Source organism: Garra rufa, chromosome 7, assembly GCF_049309525.1.
Source record: "Garra rufa chromosome 7, GarRuf1.0, whole genome shotgun sequence".
In the NCBI taxonomy this organism is placed as follows: domain Eukaryota; kingdom Metazoa; phylum Chordata; class Actinopteri; order Cypriniformes; family Cyprinidae; genus Garra; species Garra rufa.
In genome coordinates this window covers 17888641-17911630 of record NC_133367.1, presented here as the reverse complement: position 1 = coordinate 17911630, position 22990 = coordinate 17888641, and the positions used below count along the sequence as shown (strand labels likewise).

The window sequence follows — 22990 nt, the reverse complement described above, 5'->3', positions numbered from 1 at the left end:
TTGTAAAGGTGTTGTGTTAAATGTATCCTAAATTGTGGATAATCAAGCTACATTTCATATGCCAAAACAAACTTCTGGAGTGTTAAAGATTGAAATAAAAAAAATTAAAACAAGAACCGTACAGAACCGAAAACCGTGACCTAAAACCGTGATACGAACCGAACCGTGGGTTTTGTGAACCGTGCCACCCCTACACCCTAAGTGGTGACGCGTCGTGTCGTGACCGTTACACCTTGGGTGTGCATTATTTTCGTAGAATTCTACGGCCCGAAGTCAATTATTCCACTTATACTATAGTTACCACACCTCAAGACATCGATCAAGTGATATATTTCAAGACATTCGTCCAGTTTTTATCCTTAAAATGCTATTGTGAGGAGGATTAATTTCTTACGCAGCTCATCCAACAGCTTTGGTGCTAATTCCAAAATGTCATTTTAGACCTAGTAACGACGGTTGAGCCGTTGATAGCAAACTAATGCAGTTAATAATGAAGTTTAGACAGACCGACAGACAAGCAGATGGACAGCAAGAGAGAGGGAAAAAGATATTAAGTGCATTACCTCTCTCAAGTCTGTGTGTCTCTCAAGGGTGACTGGCAGCATCGTCTCTACTAACAGTTAAACTTTAAGTCCATTTTCATCAAGACCACGCCGTTGTTACCTCGCCTGTGAGAACTGTCATGTCGTTTTTATGTTATTAATCGTCAGAGCAGTGCTAACAACATTAGCGCGAGTGCTAACTGTAATGTGTGTGCGTCTGTGAGTGAGAAAGAGCGAGAGAAATAGAGTTTGTGCTTTTCGTACATAATAAAACGTAATATTGTGGAAAAAACATGGAAAAATCTGTTGTTTTATCCTGTTGTTTACTGTATTTATTAGTGTGGCCAGTGTCATTGTAGGCTTTGGTTATATGTTTTGGGCTGTAAGGACCTTTTGAAATAACTGAAATCCTATGGCGAAGTGATATAAACATGTAATGCGGTCAAAAGTTGCCTGGAACTACGTTCGCCGTGCGTTACCCAGAGAATAATGCACACCTCATGAGAATTACTGGCCTTCTCTTTCTTTTCCCCATTGCACAGCTGCTGTTTTTAATAGCAAAGTGATTACATTTATTTTCGTTTATTTGGGTTATAAAGTTAATTTAGAAATATATTTGGAACCCTTTTTATTTGTTAAATTAATTTTTTTGTTTTTTAAAGTAACGATCAAGCAGTCAACGGCAGACAGATCAATTTAGCCCTCTCAATTCATCACGATTTAAATTAAAATCCATAGATATAAAAAAATTTAAGCATATCACAATATTAGTTGAATCGTTTAACCTAGATAAAAGTGTGCTATTAGGCGCATATCCAATCGTTTGTGCGGAGAGTAAAGCCGAAGCACGCTTTGCAGAACATGGTGCCAGCTCTATATGTGAAACTTAATTTATGCTCATAAAGGTAAGACTAATATCTAATCCGGAACTGTAAAGAAATAATTGAAATAATTCAAATCGAAAACAAAACTCTTTCATTAGCTATAGGCCTAATCCATAAATATGCATTTAGGTATTAAATGCGCATTCATGAGCAAATGGCCAGTCAGGATCGTCAACTTCATCTTTGTGCCAAACACTAGTTTATTAAAAAATAATTCAAATATCTCCTTATTTTTTTCCCGATACATTCATGGTAATTATTTTTGCTGGGGCTTTGCGGTCAGTACTGCTTGCATTTGAACTCGGAGGCGCGGTTGTCATTGCGACAGTCACAGCCTAGTTTTGCTTCCACCATTCAAGTGGGCCCGACTGTACTTTATAGTGTCTCTCAAATCTCTTTTTTTTTTTTTTTTTTTTTGCTGTCTCTGTATTAGTGGCTCAGCAGACTGATCTTCTTCATTCATATTTAAGCGCGAATGAGAACCGTTTCGCAGGGGATGCAAGGTGTATGGAAAAAAAAGAGAATATTTGAATCTCAAAATGTAAAATCTAGTATTACTTCTCACTAGAGATGCACCGATTGCAATTTCCTTGGCCGATTCCGATTTCCGTTTTTTTTTTCAGTAAGTGTGACCTGCCGATTCCGATTTTTTTTTAAATAACTGTAATGAAAGCATTAACAGAAATATTTTCTTCAATTTTTACTTTTAAAATATGAGAAATTATTAAACATTATAGGATCTTCTCACAATAAAGTAATTTTAACAAAATTAAGTGATCTGACCCTTGAAAACGTCAGAAGTAAAATATAACTTACAGAGTAGGCTTACTAACAAAAATCTACTTTTCTTCAATGGATTTTATTATTGAAACATTAAATACATGATCGTCTCACAACAGTAACTTTAATGACAAAAAGTGCATTGTCTTTAAACAGGTAGAAATGTCAATTCTAGTATTAAATGCTATTACTTGAGCATTAATAAAAAAAAATATTGGTAAAGAGAAGCATTTCTGCCTTGTCAGCAATTTCCCCAGCGGTATTACACTTCGGAACATTCATTCTCACTACGCTACCGTATACAGCGTCTTCACACACAGATGAAACTTACTAGAAGTGTGAAGTGTGACAAAAACGCATCTGTATATAAATACAAATTCAGGTCTCGTCTGCTTTAATGACCTTCAAATGGAACATATACGCTCGCTTCGTACAATTAGTTTGAAGCGAGCGTATATGTTTCATTTGAAGCTGTGTGTTCAGACGGTAGACGCTGTATGCGGTGGCGTAGCACAAATATGTGAATGAATGTTCCGAAGTGTAGTCAACATCAAACGTCTACTCAAAGAGTAGGGAGCAATAAACACTGGGCAGGGATCATGTCAATCGGACATTTTTTTCCTTTAACATTTATTTATTTATTGTGAGATTTTATGGAAACCTTTTTACCTATCATTTTTACTAGATCTGGCAGAAGAGAACAAGGAGACTGAAGAACTGATTAAAGAGGGGGAGAGCCATCATGTAAAAACTGAAGAAACATTCTCATTGACAAGAGTAAATCAAATATGGCCTGAGTGTGAAAAGAGTCTCTCATGCAAGCAAAACCTCGATCTTCATGTAAAATGTCATCTTGAAGGGAAGCTGTTAACATGTGATCAGTGTGGGAAGAGTTTCACACAAAAAGGAGACCTTGATGCACACCTAAAAACCCACACTGGAGAGAAGCAAGAAAACTGTCACCAGTTTAGTAAAAAACAAATCAGGCCACATTTCCTGAAGGAACACTTAAAAGTTAATGTGAAGGACAAGACTTTCATATGTGGTTTATGTGGAAACAGTTTTAAACGGATGGAAGACCTTAAATTAAGTATATAACTAAATAAAATAAACAGCACATCAATAAAATAAACATAGTCCTATATTCATAAATGTATATATATTCTAAATATTGTTATTTTAGGGAGATTTGACACGTCTAATTGAAGAAAACAATTAATGTTAACCGAGACGTTTTCGTTTACTGACCAAAAGAGGGAAGCACATAATCGTTAATTCAGTGGTAAGAAACTAATGTAATGTTATCCTAGTTAAAGTTAACTAAATGTACTCGTTTTAATGTCTGTAAAAAATAAAATAAAAATTTTAAACATTTTTAAAATCGAATATTTTGTTGGTCATGTTATTTAGTGCATTAATAAACAAAATCTGGGTAATTTTATGGTATTGTAATTCTACATTAACGAAATCTAACACAGTAGGCTATAGCATAATTTTGTCATGCTCCTTATGATGGTTAAATGTGCTCTGATTATCTGTAATGATTAAACAATAGTTTACAACAAGATATGGTGTGTAGTACCTAGTGATTAGTGAGATCCACATCCGTCGGCCTTCCATGTCGCTTACTCCAAACGGGAGTGCTTAAGTACAGAAGCGGAATCGGAGAGAATCGTTCTAAGAACCATCAGATAACTTTCAGGGAACCTTCTAGGAACAGAAATAGAACGTTCCTTATTGTTTTTTTATTGATAATTTTTACTCGTACAGTAACTATTCAGACTATTACTTTTACTTGACTAAATATTTCTATAAGTAGGCTACTTAGTACTTTTACTTTTACTTGAGTATAGCCAGAGGTGTAAAGAGTACCCGAAAACCATACTTGAGTAAAAGTACAGATACCTTACTGTAAAAATTACTCCATTACAAGTTACAAGTCACCAATTCCAATAAGACTTGAGTAAAAGTCTTAGAGTATCCGATTTTAAAAGAACTTAAGTACTTTACTCGTACTGAACGTAGGCTCAAAGAACCCAAAGAAATATGTATAACAAGAAACCGTTTATTTGTGAGAATTTATTTATATCCTAATATAGAAATGAAATTGAACACCTTAATGTTTCAAAATGGCAGAACAAGTCAGTCTCAGTCAATCTCAAAAACTGTTTAAAAATTGAAAAATGAATTTAAAAGCATTTTTAGTGCATTTAAAATTAAGCATATATGCACTTATTCAGTTTAAAATATATTATCTTAGCATTCCACAAAGTTTCCAAAAAAAGAAAAGAAAAAAGAATTCACACATTACTGATAAAAGTATATAAAATATTGCCTAATGCCCCAAATTATATACACAATACTAGAACACATATTATTCCAAATAAATGTTTAAAGTTGTTTAATGTTAAAACCTTGTTTAAAACTATTTAAAGTAACTGATTATAGCAAAATATAGATTCTAATTATTTGGGATATAAATGTTTCATAGGATAAAACAATTTGCATTGATTTGCCGTCCCTCCTGTTTCACATTTTTGAATGAATAGTAAAAAAAAAAATCCATTATTTCATCTGACAATTCACGATGCCTTGATGGCATACAAATATTCACTTTTGCTGATGGAAAAGGGCATAAAGTCTCTGAAAGAAACTTTAAAAGAAAACGCATAGCATCATTACCGTACATTATAACATTACTCACATGGGGATTTTGAATTCCGCACAGAGATTCCGTTCACGTTCATGTGGAGTAGCTCTAATTTAGCACATAGGTAAATAGCATCCAGTACCTTCAGCACCCTGCAGATGGCCATATCGCCTCTTCCGCTCAAGAAATTACCCATAGCAGAAAAAGATGCCGACTTGTCGCGCACAATCACAATGTAATGAGTAACGGTAAGTGTACGTTCAAATGTAGTGGAGTAAAGAGTACAGGCCCGGTTCCAGAACTAAATCACTGAGGGTGCTTCCTAAATTAATGAGGGTGCTCTAACATTATACCATCATAGTCGACATTAGGGCGCGACACTGATGGCGCGCGTTGCTATTTTAAAATCAAAATACTTCATTTTTGTATGTAATGGCAAATTGATTATACTTTCGTTTTTTTATTAACTTAATTTAGAAAAAAAAACGTTTGGAGCATTTTTGTTCGTAAAATATAAGTTTTTATTTTATTTTATTATTATTATTTTTAAGGAACAGCGCCCAGGGGTAGACTAATCAGTCTGTTAATTTGATCAGTTTGCCTACTCAAATCATCACGATTTGCATAAAATCTATAGATATGAAATAGTTCAAGTATAAAACAATGTTAGTTTAAACGTTAAACCTAGAGATAAATGTGCGGTATTAGGCGCATATCCAATAGTTTGTGCAGAGAGTGGAAGCTGAAGACACAGGACATGGGCGCCAGTGCATTTTTTTCAGTGGAAGCAATTTAAAATTATCTGTCATTTTTGCTCACAAAGGTAAGAGTAGGTTAATACATCATTCGGTACTGTAAAGGGTGTACTTTTATTTGTGTGCACTTAAAAAAAACGTATAAAATAGTTTTAAATTATTACTTAACGAAATAAAACAAATAGAAAACAAAAACTCTCTCATTATGTAATCCGAAAAGATAAATTTCTCTTTAAAGGCGCGTCCAAAAAGGATTTTTGTTACACTGACTCAGAATACACTAGTTTATTAATATATAACTTAAATAAGCTTTACTCTTTCCGGCCCGACACATTCAGTGTTATTTATTTACCTTTGTGGCAATTTTCAGCATATTGTGTGTTTGAGCGCGGATCTGTTCCAGCTGCGCTGCCGTCTGTAACGGTCTCGAAAGTGAAACCGAAAGTGAAGTCTCCTGTTGTTTCCACCAGCGCGGCATTTTTTTCTTCACCATAATTTATGGATGTCTAAAATATTAAAATAAGGAGAAACCTAAAACAGATAAAACCGGTGCCCGTCCGCCTCTGAACTTTGACGTGAAAATTGGCCTGAAGCCCAGCAACTAGAGGTGTAAAAAAGTCGGGCTAGTCGGCCGAGGCTGAAATGCAACTCTCTAATTGACTGCTTTGATGCGTTACAATATGGTAGGGCATTGTTTTAATGCTTACAGCAGAAAAATAAATGTTTTTTTTTAATGATTACTCACTGGATTGTTATCTAAATCTGCAATAAAATGACATTATTACAGCTTTAACTGAGGGTGCTATTGATTTCGTTTGAGGGTGCTTAGCACCCTCAAGCACCCCCGTAGAACCGGGCCTGAAAGAGTACATATATTACATAAAAAATGTAGTCGAGTAGAGAGTAAAAGTTGCTTATATTTTTGATACTCAGTACAAGTAAAAAGTAGCCAAAAAAAATACTTAAGTACAGTAACGAAGTCCATTTACTCAAATACTTTACACCACTGAGTATAGCTTTTGGGTACTCTACCTACCTCTGAACGCAATGCTAATCAACAGCCTTTATCTCTATATAGAATAGGCTACTATATAAAATAATGATTTTGCCTCATTCTGTGATGTGAAACCACGTCAGATCACGAAAGAAAGTTATTTCAAACACGACTGATGTATAAATTAATTTTGGGCAAACACGTCATTAAAATGTTCTCTTTAGACAACAGCTTGTAAACAGACTTAAACCCATGCACGCGTTCTATCGAGGTAAATTTGGACGCACAGATTGATTTCATACATTCGACACATATACTGCAGTGCCGCACCGTACAGCTCTGGTGCATCACCCCAGTTCTGTAGACAGAAGGTGCGGCTTGAAGTTGCGCCGCGCACACCGATCGGTGTATGACCGCAAGAACCATTTAAAAGGTTGCAGAGCTGTCTGCGCTCTTTGGCTCTGATTTTAAACACGAATCTTTCTGAGCAGCGCCGCGTCGAGTAGAACGTCGAGTAGTATTGTCCCCTTAAGGCGGGACAATAGGTGACCGCCTGTATCTACTGTTGGACGGGCCGCACTGGATGAAGCTCTATGAAGACTGTAAACGGGTACAAGGCTCAAGGGTGGTTGAATGTGGATTGTTAGGCAAATCAGGATTTGCGTATCGATCCATTTGAGAGATAGGTGGCAGTAATGCACTTACACGTCTGCGATAGAAGAAGAAGAAGAAAACTAGAAAAGTAGCTATCGCTAGCCCCATAACACAGCTTTGAGTCTTCTGAGGTGAGATAATTCGTATATTTATACAGTTATAAAATACAGCTTGTTAAAACAACATTTACAGGGGCATTGTGGTACAGCTTTGTTTGTGGCGTCTGCAAACTGAAATAAACATTTAGCCGTAGGGTTGCCAACCATTCCGAATTATTACAGAAGTGTCCCGTATACGCAGAGATACGCCGCATGACCACCCAAACAATACGAATACATTGAAAATAATATATTTTTGGACACATTATTGCTTGGTTTTTGAACGCTTGCTGAAGGCTTTAAGACCCAGCAGAATCCTCAGCCGGCTGGTCGCTCTTGCGTCACAGCGAGAGGTTGTTGAGATTTATTATGCATTGGTGTATAATTAATAAATCATATCTTAAATTATTACTACACGACTGGTTAAGAATTTTTTTTTTGTACATTTTAAATGTTCAGTGTCCAAATTGAAAGAAGAAACAGGGGCATTGATTTGTCCCTGAACTTTAAAAAGACTTTTGTCTGTTGGTGTAAATATCTCAGTCTACATTACATTACATTACACTTACATGTGCGTTTTAGAAGGCCAAACAATTATCCTAAAATTAAAAAGCATAAGAGTTTACCTTGTCTTGCTCTGTTGCACTTTGATGCATGTGCTATAGTTAATGCCTCTGACAAGTGTTTTCCTCAGCATTTAACTTGCATTTTAACTGGCAAATGTTAGAAAGTCTGGAAAGACAAATTAAATAACTTTACATTTTGATAAATGGATAAATGTGAATTAATGTAAGCATTAATTTTGATAACTGATTTATTTTTTTATTTTAGCAGATCTGCTTCTTCAACCACACAGGAATTCACTTCCAGGTCAGCTCCTCCCAGAACATTTATGAAAATCTTTATGAAACGAAGTCGAAAACATGACTGATCCAGAACCCTGTGGAATAAAACAGGAAGATACTGAACAACAAATAGGTTGGTGTATATTCTTGATACTTCAATAAAGTTAACAAACTTCAAGCATTTCATCAGATCTCAGGGTCAGTCAACTCAGAGTTCACCTTTAAACTCAAGAGTTGGTTGAACCTCCTTATTGAAATGGGCCCCAGGTAAATGCTGTTATCACTGTTTTTCATGTTTGTTGAGTAAATATCTTTACATGGCATTTAAAAAATGCTTGGTAACCAGAGTTTTACATGCTTATGGCCTATCGCTGTACACTTGCATCACTGGTAGTTCCTAGAGAGCTGAGTTAGACCCTACTCTGAAGAAGGAGCTCCTAGAACTAAAACCATTCCCAGTTCCTGCACTCCAAAAAGCGGTTCTTCCACCAATAGTTCTAGTAACTATGAAAAAGTTAATAACCAGTATAGTTTTCTTTTACTCATTGTTTTCAACAAATCAAAGGTGGTTTGAGAAACCATGCTGACCACATGTCATTTTTAAGATTTACTGAAAACATTTTTTACTGAACTTTTTTACTTTACTTTTAATTCTAGACGTGATAAAAGAAAACAAGGAGTTTGAAGAACTTATTGAAGAGGGGGAGAAGCATCATGTCAAGACTGAAGACACATCCTGGAAACATCCCTCATGCAAGCAAAATCTTAATATTCACATAAAATGTCATCTTGAAGGGAAGCTGTACACATGTGATCAGTGTGAAAAGACTTTCACGGTAAAAAATTACCTTACGAAACACATGGAAATCCACACTGGAGAAAAGTTGCACACTTGTGATCATTGTGGGAGGAGTTTCACACGAAAAGCATACCTTGATGCACACCTAAAAACCCACACTCGAGAGAAGCCATACACATGTGTTCAGTGTGGGAAGAGTTTCTCTCAAAAAGGAGCCCTTAATGGACACATGAGGATCCACACTGGAGAAAAGCCGCACACATGTAATCATTGTGGGAAGAGTTTCAGACTTAAGCATCCCCTTAAAGATCACATGAAAATCCACACTGGAGAGAAGCCGTATACATGTGAGCAGTGTGGCAAGAGTTTCACACGAAAAAGATACCTTGATGAACACCTAACAACCCACACTGGAGAGAAGCCACACGCATGTACTCAGTGTGGAAGGAGTTTCAGCAAATACGGTAGTTTTAAAAGACATCTGCTTATTCATTCTAGAGAAACACTAGATAACTGTGACCAAAGCAGTAGAACACTTCTAAAGGACCACCTGAAAGCTCATGAAAAGGAGAAGCCTCATGTATGTTATTTATGTGGAAAGAGTTTTAGTCAGATGTTTGCATTAAACATACACCAGAAAAAACACAGTGGTGTGAAGGATCATGCTTGCTCTGAGTGTGGAAAGACTTTTTTTACACATAGTGCACTTTCGTCGCACAAGACAGTTCACACTACAGAAAGACCTTACAAGTGTTCACACTGTGACAAGAGATTCAAACGGTCAACGCAACTACAAATACATGAGAGCGTCCACACTGGAGAGAAGCCGTACACATGTGATCAATGTGGGAAGAGCTTCAGGTTAAAAGAAATGCTTAATAAACACATGCATGTCCACAATGGAGAGAAGGCGCACACATGTGAACTCTGTGGGAAGAACTTCAAACAAAAAGCAAACCTTAACAGACACGTGAGATTCCACAATGGAGAGAAGCCACACACCTGTGATCAGTGTGGGAAGGGTTTCTTCGAAAAAGGAAGCCTCAGAGACCACATGAACGTCCACAGTGGAGAGAGGCCACACACATGTGATCAGTGTGGGAAGAGCTTCAGACATAAAGGAAACCTTTCCGCACACATGAAAAGCCACACTGGGAAGAAGCCACACACATGTGACCAGTGTGGGAAGAGTTTCATAGAAAAGTCAACCCTTAAAGAACACATGAGGGTCCACACTGGAGAGAAGCCATACACATGTGATCAGTGTGGGAGGAGTTTCACACAAAGAGGAGCCCTTGTTTCACACAAGAAAACCCACAGTAATGAGAAGCCATATACCTGTGATCAGTGTGGGAAGAGTTACAAACGAAAAGAAAGCCTTCATGATCACCTGAAAATGCACACTGGAGAGAGGCCCTACACATGTGACCAGTGTGGGAGGAGTTTCATACGAAGAGTAACATTTTATCAACACAAGAAAACCCACACTGCATTGAAGCCATACACATGCGATCAATGTGGAAAGAGTTTCAAGAACTCAAGTTTTCTTAAAGTACATTTGTGTACTCATTCGAGAGCAAGACAGTATAACACTGTCCATGGCAGTAAAAGAAAATATCACCAAAAAAGACACAGCAGTGGGAAGGATCATGCTTGCTCTAAGTGTGGGAAGTCTTTTTTTACATATGGTGCGATGAAAGTGCACCAGACAGTTCACATCAGACAAACACCTTACAAGTGCTCACACTGTGACAAGAGATTCAAACGGTCGACACATCTACAACTACATGAGAACATCCACACTAGAGAGAAGCGGTATCACTGTCATTCATGTGGGAAGAGATTCACTCAATTATCTTCTCTAATCTCTCATAAATTACATGTATGCATGTCTGAAATTACACTATGTAGTTCAAGTTCTGGTCCTGCATTTCCAGGTGTGCTAGATGCTAGGACTGGCTGCATAAAGTAATTATTTTGGTAGATTATTAGAATGAGTTAGTTCAAATGTGTTATACCCCTTCTAACTAATAAATAAAACAAGAAAATCTCTTCAGTTTTTGAAAGTTTCTTTCTTTATGAACTTTGAGTAAACTGATTTATTATCCTATGTAGGTTTTCTGTCCTCCTCAAAAGTCATCAATAGATGGTTTTATCGGTTGAACGTGCCTGGCCTAAAGTTAACTTCTGGTTTCTGTTAGTTTATCATTCTGGCTAATGGCGCCGGGTACAAACCATGTTAAAGTTATGAGTAGACTTAATTTGGGCTGAGATGGTTATGCTGTGAGATGCAACCCAATGTTTCACAAACACTGATTTATTTGTGGTAGCCCCACAATATCAAAATTGACCACCACAAATAGATTTTCCAAAAGGCTTTGACTTTGTTAAACATGAGCACTGCATGTTTAAAAATCAAAACATACTTGTTATACTCGTTAAATATTTTGCTACTCTAGACGGACTTTGCTGTTGGTATTGATTCTTTGCAGAAGTCTACCGGAAGGTAAGTTTGGGCCACAAAGGCATGCATGTATGCGCAGTAACGTTTGTTTATGTTTTTGCCATTGAAACTATCTTAAAAAAAATTAACAGAGAGTTATCACTTCAAATATTTAACCATGGTATTGCCAGGGTTGTGTTTAGTTATGTAAGTTTATTTGTGTTTTGGTTGGACTTTGTTCTGTTCCTGTTTGCAGTGTTACCAACGGCTTTCTATAAAAAGCAGTTAAACTGATCAGGTACAGTGTGTCAGTGCATGAAGTGGCTTTTGTTTATTATGTGCTTAAAAAATTAAGAAACAGATTAATAAATAAAATAACACATAAAGCATCAAATCACTGGCAATAACCAGTTTGAAATTACAGTAGGGTAGTTTAAGCATTGATCTGTACTCCCAGAAGTGATGCTGGAGAGCTGCTACAAATGATTATTTTGATAATTAATCAAAATCAGACATTAGGTAGTTAAATTACAGAACGGATTTTAATCAACTTTGAGTAAATTGAATTGATTTCCTTCAGGTTTTCTGTCCTCCTCAGAAGTCATCAATACACCAACTCTGCTTAGAACTGAAACAGAAAAACAAAAGGGCATTTATTTCAGAAAACAAAACACATAGGAGACTAAAATATTATACTATCTACTAACTATCATTACTTGTGTAGAACTACAAATACTATTCACTTATTTATTATATATATTCAGCAAGCTGAGGCAAAGATCTAAATGTAGTTGCATGCGTTTTAATGAAGAGAAAGGAAAACACTAAAAAAAGACATGGAAGAAACAGTGACTGGTAAAACACAAACGAAACAGAAGGGAAAACAAGCTTAACAATTTAACAAGGAAAAGGAGCAAGGAAACCCCTTTAAAATAAGAGTTCATGACAGAAACACTGGAAATATATCTAACACAAGCTCTGGTGAAAGCCGTCTTGATTTGCTTTCGAAGCTTTCGTTTCATGTTTCATTCAGCCTAATTTGAAAGATGCATAGGATGCAAAGGTGTATATGCTACCGCTCTCCAGTGACTTACAATCCTTTGCAATCAGTCAAATTCACAAAAATAAGTGTCAATCGATTCAATTTCATTGCAAAATTCGAAACACATTCTGAAACGAAAACATTGTTTTTACGGAGCGCCTAAAGGGAATTTTACAGATTTTGTAGTCTATTCAAGGGCCCCATGTGTTTTCTTTTGTTTCTCTTTTGTAAATGAATCGCAAAAAAAGCTAAACTGCCCATGATGTAACCCAACATTTACTGTAATGAGTAAATGGAAAGTCAGATAATGTTTTAAAAAATCATTACAAAGTATTTTTCTCCAAAAATTTTTAAATGGCATTTTCAGAGGCTATACATACAACATAACAACATCATCTTCCTGTCTAAAGTAATGGTGTAAATGTATGTTTAAGGCTGATTGGCGCTAACATCAATGAGAAACCCTTTCCCATTTTTCCGACGTGCAATTGTTGTCCCTAAAACTAGAAAGAAAAAGTAGTCCTATGAAGACTGAGCGGGTATAAGAATCAAGGTTGACAGAATGTGGTTTGCTGGTTAATCATTAGACTTTTGTTTCAGTGTCAATGGTCCAGTTGAGAGATAGGTGGCGGTAATGCACTTATAATTCTGCGATCCGCTGTAAAACAACAAGAAGCAAAAAAAAGAAAAAGTAGTCAAAGCTAGAGTCTTCAGACAGCTTTGAGTCTTCTGAGGTGAGTTAATTCGTATAATTACAACTATAAAATACAGCTTGTTAAAACAACATTTTACAGGGTGATTTATGTGTTGTTTTAATCTAGTACAGCTCTATTTGTGGGTTTTTATTCTGGCTTCGGCTGACTGAAATAAACATTTAGCCTAGTAGGGTTGTCAACCATTCCGAATTTTCACGGAATTGCCCGCATTTAAGACATTTTTTGTCGCGTATACAAAGGCATACGCCTATGACCACCGAAACAGTCCGATTGAAAAGTCTAAATTGAAAATTATTTATTTTTTCGGACACATTATTGTTTGGTTTTCAAACATTTGCTGAAGGCGTTAAGACCCAGCAGAATCCTCAGTCGGCTAGTCGCTCCTGCGTCACAGCGAGAGGTTGATGAGATTTGTGCTTTGGTGTACATTATAGGGATGTCACAATACTCAATATAATATTGAACCGTTCGGTACGACATCCACGGTTCAATACGCGCTTGTGAATTGCGGTTTTTCGGTTTTGCATCTAAATATCTTCCTTCCTTTTATTTCTCTTGGAATTTGCTGTATGTTTGCCCACGATTTCATGTGCTAGAATGAGAAATCGCTTCCCCTCTTATATTTGAAAAAAATAACGCAACACGCAGAGCATCTTCCATTCTAATGACATGCAATGATCAGCCTTTCTAAACCTGTTGTCCAACAAAAGTTATAAAAACAAGTTTCAAAAAACATTATAACTTGTTTTTAATTCACAACATCAGTCGAGTGTTTGAAATAACTTCCTTATGTTGTGATCTGATGTGGATTCTCATCACAGAATGAGGCAGACGATAAATTCTATACTCATATTCAATTTATGTCGATTAGCATTGGCCTTTAAAAATACCCGAGATGGCTTGAAGAACACAGATAAACCATATATTATTGCAGACGAGTCTTTATTTTTCTTAGATTTAATCATTCAAAACGTTTACCGTTATAACGATGCTTTTATCCATATTAGAGAAGCTGGAACGGAACGTTATTAGCGCTACCTCTTTGATGCATATGTGTTTTCTTTTGCACAAGGGCGCCCTCTGCCATCCAGTATGAATGAAACCCATTCTATTTTGCGTAAAAAAAAAAAAAAATTAAGCAGACACATTCTAAACCACACTTTATCTAGTGTGCAGAGGTTACAGGAGTATTTTGTTAATTTGTTCCAAAAAAAAAAAAAAACACTGAAGTGGCAGGATATCAGAACCGAACCGAACCGAAAACCGTGGGTAAAAACCGAGGTACGTATTGAACCGTGCACTAACTGTATTGTTGCATCCCTAGTGTACATATATTGTACTAAATTCATGAACCCATCTCCCAAGTTATGGAAGAAAATTTTGTACATTTTAAAAATAAACGCATTAATCGGGTGCACTTTCTAAATTAAGATCTCTAACCCATGTTCAGTGTGCAAATTGAATGAAGAAAAAGTCTGTGCATTGATTTGTCCTGGAACTTTAAAGGGACTCAACTCTCTATTTGTGTTAGTATCTCAGTCTACATTACACTTACATTGGTGTTTTAGAAGGCCAAACAATTCATTAAAACGTTATTCTAATTAAGTAAAAATTTCTTTTGGATCCGTCATTTTCCCAGCAATATCTCATGAAGGGTAAGTTCCTTTGTGTTTTATATAATGGCCACTATGCTCTAGATCTATGTTTTCCTTGATCGGTTTTCCCTGATGAGTTGTTAGAGAGAGTCAAGAGAATGAAGTTGTCTGAAACATAATGCTTTATATTCATAAGCACTTAAAATAAAAAAGCATAAGCGTTGTACTTTTACAGATGTTTGAGCTGGTCAATGCCTCTGACAATTGTTTCCTCATCATATAACTTGCATTTTATGGTTATATACTTACCTCTCAAATGTCTTCATAGACTCAAGTCTATAAAGATATAATAGATATAGATATAATGTAATAGAAATATATAATATCTGTATGAAATTTAGATTTAAAACTAATTAAATAACTTTATATTTTGATTGATGGATTTACATAAACCACATGATTTAAGTGTGTGAATTAATGAAAGCGTCAATTTGATAACTGATTTAATTTCGAATTTTGGCAGATCTGCTCCTCCAACCACACGTGAATTCACCTGGAGTTGAAAAGAAAGAAAAGCCGACAACATGACTGATCCAGATCCCTGCGGAATAAAACAGGAAGATACTGAACAACAAATAGGTTGGTTTATATTCTTAATTCTTCACTAAGTTTATAAAACCACAAGCACAAAAATGATAAAAGCTGTGAAATAACAGTTAAAGATGCAGTACATGTATGAAGTATGAATATGATAGATTCTGGTGTACTGGCACTTGTGGGTAAAGGCATTAACAGTGCATAAGTCACTTATGGTATCAAGAATTTATCTTTCAAAAGGAAAAGACTACTGTAAAAAATTAAAAGAATGAGCTGGTATTGTCTTCCACATTTTTTTTTAGTTTAGACTAACATGTATATGTTTTGTATGATTCCACCAAATCAGATTATTTTTTTATATGATATGATCTGAAAGTAGCTTTTAATTGATAAAGTTTCAACATCAGTCAATCAAGCATTTTTATGTTTGATCTAAAGAAATTAGAACTAAACGTGGTAACCATGTATGTATGAATGAATGCATATTTGTTATTGTAACAGAACGAAGGACTAGTGATGGTGCTTGGGACATTCTTGGTCCTTTAGTTTTGTTTTTGTTTTTTTGTAAAAGGTAAAAAAGAGAAACTAACAATGATACGGAACGTATAATAATAATACTGCATTTGCTTGGTCTAATTTGCTAAACTCAAAATATTGACGGTAATAGGTGAGCACCAACCAAAGCGTTTGCACATTAGTTCCGCCTACTACCAAAGACTATAATTTACACTGAGCAATCTTAGCAATGGCGAGTCAGGCGCCTTCACACTAGAGTTTACAATGCATCCAGTGAGATTAATTAATCTCTTAGGTGTGCAGTTTTCAAAAGGAGTAAAGGCAAGTGAAATATCCGTGTTAAACGTACAGTTAGCCTGTAACTTAAACACTGGTGGGTGAACATGAACAATTTATTAGCCAATGGCTAATGATAGACATTACTTGGTCATCTAGCTTGGAAATTTTGCATGCATGTAATTTACCCACATTGTGGAGGGTTGCAATGCAGACATTTGATAAAATGATTGATAAATAGCTTATGCAATTTTTAATTGTATAACAGTATCGAATACAATTTAAGTCACAGAGTTGTTGCCATATCTGAAATGCTTTCTTTCTTCCTTTTTTGTTTATAGATGTGGCATCACGCAAAGAAAAATGTCACAAAACTGACATTTTACATAAAAATCCAACCCAACCATTTAATAATACCTCAATATTATAAGATTACCATTTTACATTTTTTGAAACACTATATACTATACTTAGACAATAATGGATTGATTGATTTTTGTTTATTACTGCAACTTGAAAAGAAATAATATCCAGATAAATTTCCAGAATCTGGATACCAAATACAGCCTGAAACTTAGTTCCCTTTCAGTATGATTCAGTTGCATTGCATTAGTTGCTAACGTTATGGGGAAACTGTTTTCACTCAATACTGAAGCATGATTTGTTCATATCTGTGCACCTGACAAACAAAAAGCCTACAGTCATGGACAAAAGTTTTGCGAATGACAAAAATATTAGTTTTCACAAAGTTTGCTGCTTAACTGCCTTTAGATCTTTGTTTCAGTTGTTTCTGTGATGTACTGAAATATAATTACAAGCACGTCATACGTTTCAAAGGCTTTTATTGACAATTACATGACATTTATGCAAAGAGTATTTGCAGTGTTGGCCCTTCTTTTTCAGGACCTCTGCAGTTCGACTGGGTATTCTCTCAATCAACTTGACTGATAGCAACCCATTCTTTCATAATCACTTCTTGGAGTTTGTCAGAATTAGTGGGTTTTTGTTTGTCCACCCGCTTCTTGAGGATTGACCACAAGTTCTCAATGGGATTAAGATCTGGCCATGGACCCAAAATTTGGTCCCCGAACCACTTAGTTATCACTTTTGCCTTATGACACGATGCTCCATCGTGCTGGAAAATGCATTGTTCTTCACCAAACTATTGTTGGAAGAAGTTGCTGTTGGAGGGTGTTTTGGTACCATTCTTTATTCATGGCTGTGTTTTTGGGCAAAATTGTGAGTGAGCCCGCTCTCTTGGATGAGAAGCAACCCCACACATGAATGGTCTCAGGATGCTTTACTGTTGGCATGACACAGGACTGATGGTAGCGCTCACCTTTTCTTCTCCGGACAAGCCTTTTTCCAGATGCCCCAAACAATCGGAAAGAGGCTTCATCGGAGAATATGACTTTGCCCCAGTCCTCAGTAGTCCATTCGCCATACTTTTTGCAGAAGGTCAATCTGTCCCCGATGTTTTTTTTTTTTGGAGAGAAGTGGCTTCTTTGCTGCCCTTCTTGACACCAGGCCATCTTCCAAACGTCTTGGCCTCACTGTGCGTGCAGATGCGCTCACACCTGCCTGCTGCCATTCCTGAGCAAGCTCTGCACTGGTGGCACTCCGATGCCGCAGCTGAATCCTCTTTAGGAGACGATCCTGGCGCTTACTGGACTTTCTTGGACGCCGTGAAGCCTTCTTAACAATGCAGTGGAAAGTTTTTTTCGGGATTAAGTTCATTTTCATGGCAAAGGAGGACTATGCAATTCATCTGATCACTCTTCATAACATTCTGGAGTATATGCAAATTGCTATTATAAAAATTTAAGCAGCAACTTCTCCAATTTCCAATATTTCTGTAATTCTCAAAACTTTTGGCCACGACTGTATATGAGCCTATATCTGAGCAGTATCATTTTTCATATTTAGAAATATCTGGTTCACAAATTTTGCAACCATATTTTTTACGTTTTAAAAATTTAAAGTATAGTTAATCTAACACGTAATAATAATTTTCACTATGATACCTGTTTGTAATATTTTTAAAGCCATAATTGGATAGTAAATATACCCAATTCAAATGAATGCATCAAACTAGTTATGCTTTCTACTGTTATCTTAAGTTTCACATGTTCTTTTCCTTTCACATTATTTTCTTTTAAGATTTTCTGAATACGTTGTTTTACTGAACTGTTTAACTCTTCATTTTAGACCTGATAGAAAAGAACAAGGAGATGAAGGAACTGATTGAAAAGAGGGAGAACCATCATGTTAAAACTGAAGAAACATCTTGGAGTTCTTCATTAAAAATAAGAGACACAATCTGGCCTCAGTGTGAAAAGAGTGTCCCATGCAAGCAAACTCTTGATATTAACATCAAATGTCATCTTGAAGGGCAGCTGTATGCATGTGATCAATGTGAAAAGACTTTCACAATTAAAGGAAACCTTACGAAACACATGAATATCCACACAGTGGATAAGCTATACACATGTGGTCAATGTGGGAAGAGCTTCAGACTAAAAGGAACCCTCAAAAGACACATGAATATCCACGGTGGGGAAAAGCCATACACATGTGTTCAGTGTGGACAGAGCTTCAGACAAAAATCTACTCTTAATAAACACACAAGGATCCACACTGGAGAGAAGCCCTACACGTGTGATCGGTGTGGAAAGGGATTCAGTCGAAAAGAATATCGTGATGCACACTTAAAAACCCACACTGGAGAGATGCTGTGCACGTGTGATCAGTGTGGGAAGAGTTTCACACATAAAGGAGCCCTTAATAGACACATAAAGATCCACACTGGAGAGAAGCCGTACACATGTAATCAGTGTGGGAACAGTTTCAGATTTCAGCAGTCTCTCAATGAACACCTGATGATCCACACTGGAGAGAAGCCACATGCATGTAATCAGTGTGGGAAGAGTTTCAGAATAAAAGTATCACTTGAAAGACACAGGAATATCCACACTGGGGTGAAGCCACACACATGTAGTCAGTGTGGGAAGAGCTTCAGACTAAAATCCCTACTTGAAAATCACATGACTGTCCACACTGGGGAGAAGCCGCACACATGTGGTCAGTGTGGGAAGAGCTTCAGACTAAAATCAACACTTGAAAATCACATGACTATCCACACTGGGGAGAAGCCGCACACTTGTGGTCAGTGTGGGAAGAGCTTCAGACTAAAATCAACACTTGAAAATCACATGACTATCCACACTGGGGAGAAGCCGCACACATGTGGTCAGTGTGGGAAGAGCTTCAGACATATAGGTACCCTTTACAAACACACACAGATCCACACTGGAGATAAGCCATACATATGTGATCAGTGTGGGAAGAGTTTCAGACTAAAAGAAAACTGTGATGCACACCTAAAAACACACACTGGACAGAAGCCGTGCACATGTGATCATTGTGGCAAGAGTTTTGCACGAAAAGAATATCTTAATGCACACCTAAAAACCCACACTGGAGAGAAGCCGTACACATGTGATCAGTGTGGGAAGAGTCTTACACATAAAGGAGGCCTTAAAAAACACATGAGGATCCACACTGGAGAGAAACCATACACATGTGATCAATGTGGCAAGAGTTTCACACAAACAGGAGGCCTTAACAAACACATGAGGATCCACACTGGAGAGAAGCCGTACACATGTGATCAGTGTGGGAAGAGTTTCACACACAAAGGAGGCCTTAAAAAACACATGAAGATCCACACTGGAGAGAAGCCGTATACATGTGATCAGTGTGGCAAGTGCTTCAGACTAAAAGTAATTCTTGAAAGACACATGAATATTCACACTATGACGACGCCATACACATGTAATCAGTGTGGGAAAAGTTTCAGACTGAAAATAATACTTGAAAGACACATGAATATCCACTCTGGGAAGAAGCCGTACACATGTGGTGAATGTAAAAGAGGCTTCAGACTAAAAGCAACCCTCAATCAACACATGAAAATACACACTGGAGAGAAACCCTACACATGTGAGCAGTGTGGGAAGAGTTTCAGACAAAAAACTACCCTTGATAGGCACACAAGGATCCATACTGGAGAGAAGCCCTACACATGCGATCAGTGTGGGAAGAGTTTCAGACGAAAAGAAAACTGCAATGCACACCTAAAAATACACACTGGACAGAAGCCGTTCACATGTGATCAGTGTGGGAAGAGTTTCACACAAAAAGGAGCCCTTAACAAGCACATGAGAATCCACACTGAAAAGAAGCCATACACATGTGGTCAGTGTGGAAAGTGCTTCATACTAAAAGTAATACTAGAAAAACACATGAATATCCACACTAGGAAGACACCATACACATGTGATCAATGTGGGAAAAGTTTCAGACTAAAAGTAATACTTGAAAGACACATGAGTATCCACACTGGCAAGAAGCCGTACACATGTGGTCAATGTAAAAGAGGCTTCAGACTAAAAGCAACCCTTAATCAACACATGAAAATCCACACTGGAGAGAGACCCTACACATGTGAGCAGTGTGGGAAGAGTTTCAGACAAAAAACTACCCATGATAGGCACAAATGGATCCATACTGGAGAGAAGCCCTACACATGCGATCAGTGTGGGAAGAGTTTCAGAAGAAAAGAATACCTTAATGCACACTTAAAAACCCACACAGGAGAGAAGCCGTACACATGTGATCAGTGTGGGAAGAGTCTCACACATAAAGGAGGCCTTAAAAAACACATGAGGATCCACACTGGAGAGAAGCCATATACATGTGATCAGTGTGGAAATAGTTTCACACAAACAGGAGGCCTTAACAAGCACATGAGGATCCACACTGGAGAGAAGCCGTACACATGTGATCAGTGTGAAATGAGTTTTAAAAAATATGGCGATTTTACAAAACATCGGCTTACTCACCCTAGAAAAAGACCACAAAACTTTGATCAAATCAGCAGAAAATCTTTTAGGGCAGAGGTCCTGGAGGACCATCTGAAAGGTCATACAAAGGAGAAGCAGCCGTTTGACTGCCATTCATGTGGGAAGAGATTCACTCAATTATCTTCTTTAGTCTCTCATAAATTACATGTCTGCGTGTCTGAAATCAAAGTAAGTAGTTCAAGTTCTGAACCTGTATCTCCAAGTGTGATGGTTAATATTGATTAATCAGAGATTATTAGAATGATTTAGCTTTATGAGTTTGTTCAAATGTTGAATTACACCCATTCTAACTAATAAATCAAACAAGGAAATCACTTCAGTTTTTGAAAATGCCTTTTTATTCAAAGTTGAGTTACCTGAATTATTTTCCTCTTTATGTATTCTATCAATGTTACCAATACACCAACACTGCTTAGAAATAAACCACATTAAACAAAAGTGTAATTCACAACACACAGGAGGCTAGAATATTTATCTACAAACTATCAATATATATATATATATATATATATATATATATATATATATATATATATATTTCCATTGTGAGTGCTGTGGCCGGCAATATTTAGAACACTGAGGCTTGTGGGCTGGAGAATGTAAGCTGGCAGCTCATGCTGACTTCAGCAAAAAAAAAAACAGCCTTGTCTTCCCCAAGATGGATCCAGTGGTGGCCATGAGGGTTGGAGTCCATGCTTGGACTAAGCTCTGTGGGGGGGAAGTTTAGGGGATGTTTCTCTTCTACCTGTCCCACTAGGCACATTTCATTACAGATCGCAAAACTTTGGCAATGTATTATTAATGTCGAATAAAAAGTATTTTCATCTCATGATAAGGCATGGCAAGAGATTTTTGTGGAATTTTGGCTATATTTAATCAAATATTACATGTAAATGCGAAAAAAAAAGAAAAACCTTTTTTGTGATGTATGGTAGTTTTTGCCCATTTGACGCGTTTCCATTAGTAATATTTGTAATGCGCAAATTGTGTAACTTAAAGGGTAATGGAAACGCAGCTACTGTGAAAAAAAAAAAAAAAGACCCACACAGAAATCGTTTACTGATTTGGTACATTGTCACACAAAGATAAGTGTCACGAAACTGACATTTCACATGAACTCCAACTAGAGGTGGCACGGTTCACAAAACCCACGGTTCGGTTCGTATCACCGTTTGAGGGTCACGGTTTTTGGTTCTGTACGGTTCTTGTTTTTATTTTTCATTTTAATCTTTAACACTCCAGAAGTTTACTTTGGCATATGAAATGTAGCTTGATTATCCACAATTTAGGATACATTATTTAAAAAAAAAAGTTATATCATGTAATCATACACAAACTGAATTGGACTTGACTTTAAGCACATTATTGAGACCATCTCTGAGGAAAGCTAGGGGAGATTTGATACAGCAAGAGAGAAGACATTGATGACCTGCTTTTCATTTATTTGGCAAAAACAGGACAATGTGTATCTCTACAGGAATTTGTGTGCCTTTTTAGCACATAAAGATTGAACTGAAGAATTAACTTGCATGTACCAACACACTGGCGTGATGTCTTCTCAGATGAACTGACAAATTAAGATGAAATCCAAAATGTTCCCACACACCTGACCTGGCCAAGGGGCCGTTCACATGAAGCGTCTTTAGTGCACTCAAGTTCGTTATTTCAAATGTAGACGCGCGGTATGCGCGCTCGTAATGGAAGCGACGCGGTGCGACACGCTCGTTTTTTCCAGGCGCGTAGGGATAAAAACATCTCAACTTTTCAAAATTCCGCAAGCTCACTGCAGACCATGTGACATGAACCAACCAATCAGCTTCATCCTTTCCTTTAACAAAATTGAAAGCACAGCCAAGTTGGATGAACAGCGTATCATAGC

General features: G+C 36.9%; 3 protein-coding genes across 3 annotated transcripts in view; all 3 read left to right on the top strand.

Annotated features, from left to right (window-relative positions):
* LOC141338024 (SLAM family member 6-like) overlaps positions 1-22990 on the top strand; it is a 384898-nt gene that overhangs the window by 326015 nt on the left and 35893 nt on the right. The gene's annotated exons all lie outside the window — the stretch shown is intronic.
* LOC141338595 (uncharacterized) lies at positions 7057-11051 on the top strand. Its single transcript, XM_073844196.1, has 3 exons — positions 7057-7390; positions 8192-8335; positions 8860-11051. Exons 2-3 carry the CDS (start codon positions 8281-8283, stop codon positions 10971-10973), a joined length of 2169 nt encoding a protein of 722 aa, XP_073700297.1. The 5' UTR covers positions 7057-7390; positions 8192-8280; the 3' UTR covers positions 10974-11051.
* Positions 13112-21425, top strand: LOC141338591 (uncharacterized). Its single transcript, XM_073844192.1, has 3 exons — positions 13112-13220; positions 15321-15436; positions 18395-21425. Exons 2-3 carry the CDS (start codon positions 15382-15384, stop codon positions 21334-21336), a joined length of 2997 nt encoding a protein of 998 aa, XP_073700293.1. The 5' UTR covers positions 13112-13220; positions 15321-15381; the 3' UTR covers positions 21337-21425.

Excerpts from the sequence above, each read along its gene's own strand:
- LOC141338591 (XM_073844192.1), top strand. The coding sequence starts at position 15,382 with ATGACTGATCCAGATCCCTGCGGAATAAAACAGGAAGATACTGAACAA. Across the intron at positions 15,437-18,394 it reads AGATACTGAACAACAAATAG|ACCTGATAGAAAAGAACAAG; the intron begins GTTGGTTTATAT and ends TCTTCATTTTAG.
- LOC141338595 (XM_073844196.1), top strand. The coding sequence starts at position 8,281 with ATGACTGATCCAGAACCCTGTGGAATAAAACAGGAAGATACTGAACAA. Across the intron at positions 8,336-8,859 it reads AGATACTGAACAACAAATAG|ACGTGATAAAAGAAAACAAG; the intron begins GTTGGTGTATAT and ends TTTTAATTCTAG.